This window comes from Austrofundulus limnaeus, unplaced genomic scaffold (genome assembly GCF_001266775.1).
Source record: "Austrofundulus limnaeus strain Quisiro unplaced genomic scaffold, Austrofundulus_limnaeus-1.0 Scaffold98, whole genome shotgun sequence".
Lineage (NCBI taxonomy): Eukaryota > Metazoa > Chordata > Actinopteri > Cyprinodontiformes > Rivulidae > Austrofundulus > Austrofundulus limnaeus.
Window position 1 is genome coordinate 295,431 of NW_013952500.1, and position 1,845 is coordinate 297,275.

The window sequence follows — 1,845 nt, forward strand, 5'->3', positions numbered from 1 at the left end:
GTACATACCCAAAGTTGAGTAAAAAAACCTTTAAAAAGTGAATTTTGCATAATAGGTCCCCTTTAATATTTGCCTGCCAAACAATGCTTCTGCTTGCTGAACTTATCTGCTGCGCGCTCATCTTCATCATCATCATCAAAGCAGAAGCCACCTTTACATTAGCAAGATGGATTTACGACTGAACAAATGCCCACGTCTTTTTTTTAATAATCTCTGTGTGTAACAATACATAAAAAACATTTTTTTTCTCTGACAGTTGGGTGTGAAAAACTACAGTTGTTAAAGATTCGCTCTGTGCGACGTGGAGCTGGATGGAGGAAATGATTTCGCGACACGACGTAACTTTTTTCTACAGCGGGAGGAGGAAATTTTGAGGATTTATTCTCTCTGTACGTGTTTTAAAATGCTAGAATTTCTTCATTATATTTCGAACTCCTGCTCASTTGTCTCTGCACTCGCAGTCCTGCTGACACAGTTGCGATGACGTAATGATGACAGGAAGGTAGAGGGTTAATTTCTACCTTAGGCCAACTTCGTACTGTTTCTACCTTCTACTGCATATACCGCGCAGCCCTACTATAAATTAGAGACTTGGCTCGTTCAGTACCACAGATTAATTTGTCTTTATCCTATTTATAAATGTGATTAAATCTCCTTCAGAGTTGAAATTTATCGTAAAACGAAGCACATGGTGTGATTTCCTTTTTTTAAATTTTCATTTTCTTTTTGTTTTCAGTGTTTGTAAACGCTGCATCAGAAAGATGGACCACCACTGTCCCTGGGTGAACAACTGCGTCGGAGAAAACAACCAGAAATACTTTGTGCTCTTCACTGTGAGTATTTATGTGCTGAAAATCAAAGAGCGGTGGTTTGATAAGATGATCATATTTAATTGATAATAAACCTGTTTCTTTGCTTTCAGATGTACATCGCATTAATATCCCTTCATGCTTTAATCATGGTGGCCTTCCACTTTGTTTTCTGCTTTGAGGCCGACTGGGCAAGTAAGTACTACGGATTGTGTTTATTTTTCTTTAGTTGGTTTTAAGTCTCATCCACTACAGGAYTGAGCTCATGTTGTCAAACTATGATCCCATTTAAAGTAAAATCAACATCAGTTTCTATATTCTGTTACAATCTGATGACACAAGAAAGTTGTTAAAAAGCAAATCTGAGTTATAAACTTGATGTTAACTCTCTCTCTGTTCAGAGTGCAGCGGCTTCTCTCCGCCAGCAACAGTCATCCTCCTCATCCTCCTCAGCTTCGAGGGGCTCCTCTTCCTCATCTTCACCGCCGTCATGTTCGGGACTCAGGTCCACTCCATCTGCAGCGATGAGACGGTGAGTGATGGGATCTCAGTGATCCCCTYTGGAAAAACTGCAGTTGTGAAAGTATTTTTTAAAATTAATACTCATCTCTTCTGTGAAGAGAAACAAGAGGAACAGCTACAGTTTCACTCTAAATGTGACGTCAGTTCACAGGATAACAGAAAAAACTTTTCCTTTTCTTAATGTTTGTACACTGGTTTTTATATTTAAAGTAACCAGAAAATAAGACTCGAAAGTTCAAACTTTACCTAAAAATACAGGAAATATTTGTTCTTTGAGATGAAAATGCACAGTTATGAGATAATATTAATCCAACTGTGGTTCTTCTTCGAGACGTTCTGGTTCTTGTAGTAAATGAAGCTTTTCTCCTACCAAGAGGGGCGCCCCCACCCAGGAGACCCCCAGACTAACTCCCTAAAGAAACACTATCTATCTATCTATCTATCTATCTATCTATCTATCTATCTATCTATCTATCTATCTATCTATCTATCTATCTATCTATCTATCTATCTA

At 38.2% G+C, this 1,845-nt stretch overlaps 1 protein-coding gene across 1 annotated transcript in view; it reads left to right on the forward strand.

Annotated features, from left to right (window-relative positions):
• Positions 1–1,845, forward strand: part of zdhhc3b (zDHHC palmitoyltransferase 3b) — a gene marked incomplete in the record, with an annotated part of 8,924 nt that overhangs the window by 2,721 nt on the left and 4,358 nt on the right. Inside the window, 3 exon segments of the mRNA XM_014013109.1 lie at positions 737–833; positions 923–1,004; positions 1,211–1,341. Coding sequence (XP_013868563.1) covers positions 737–833; positions 923–1,004; positions 1,211–1,341 — 310 coding nt within the window.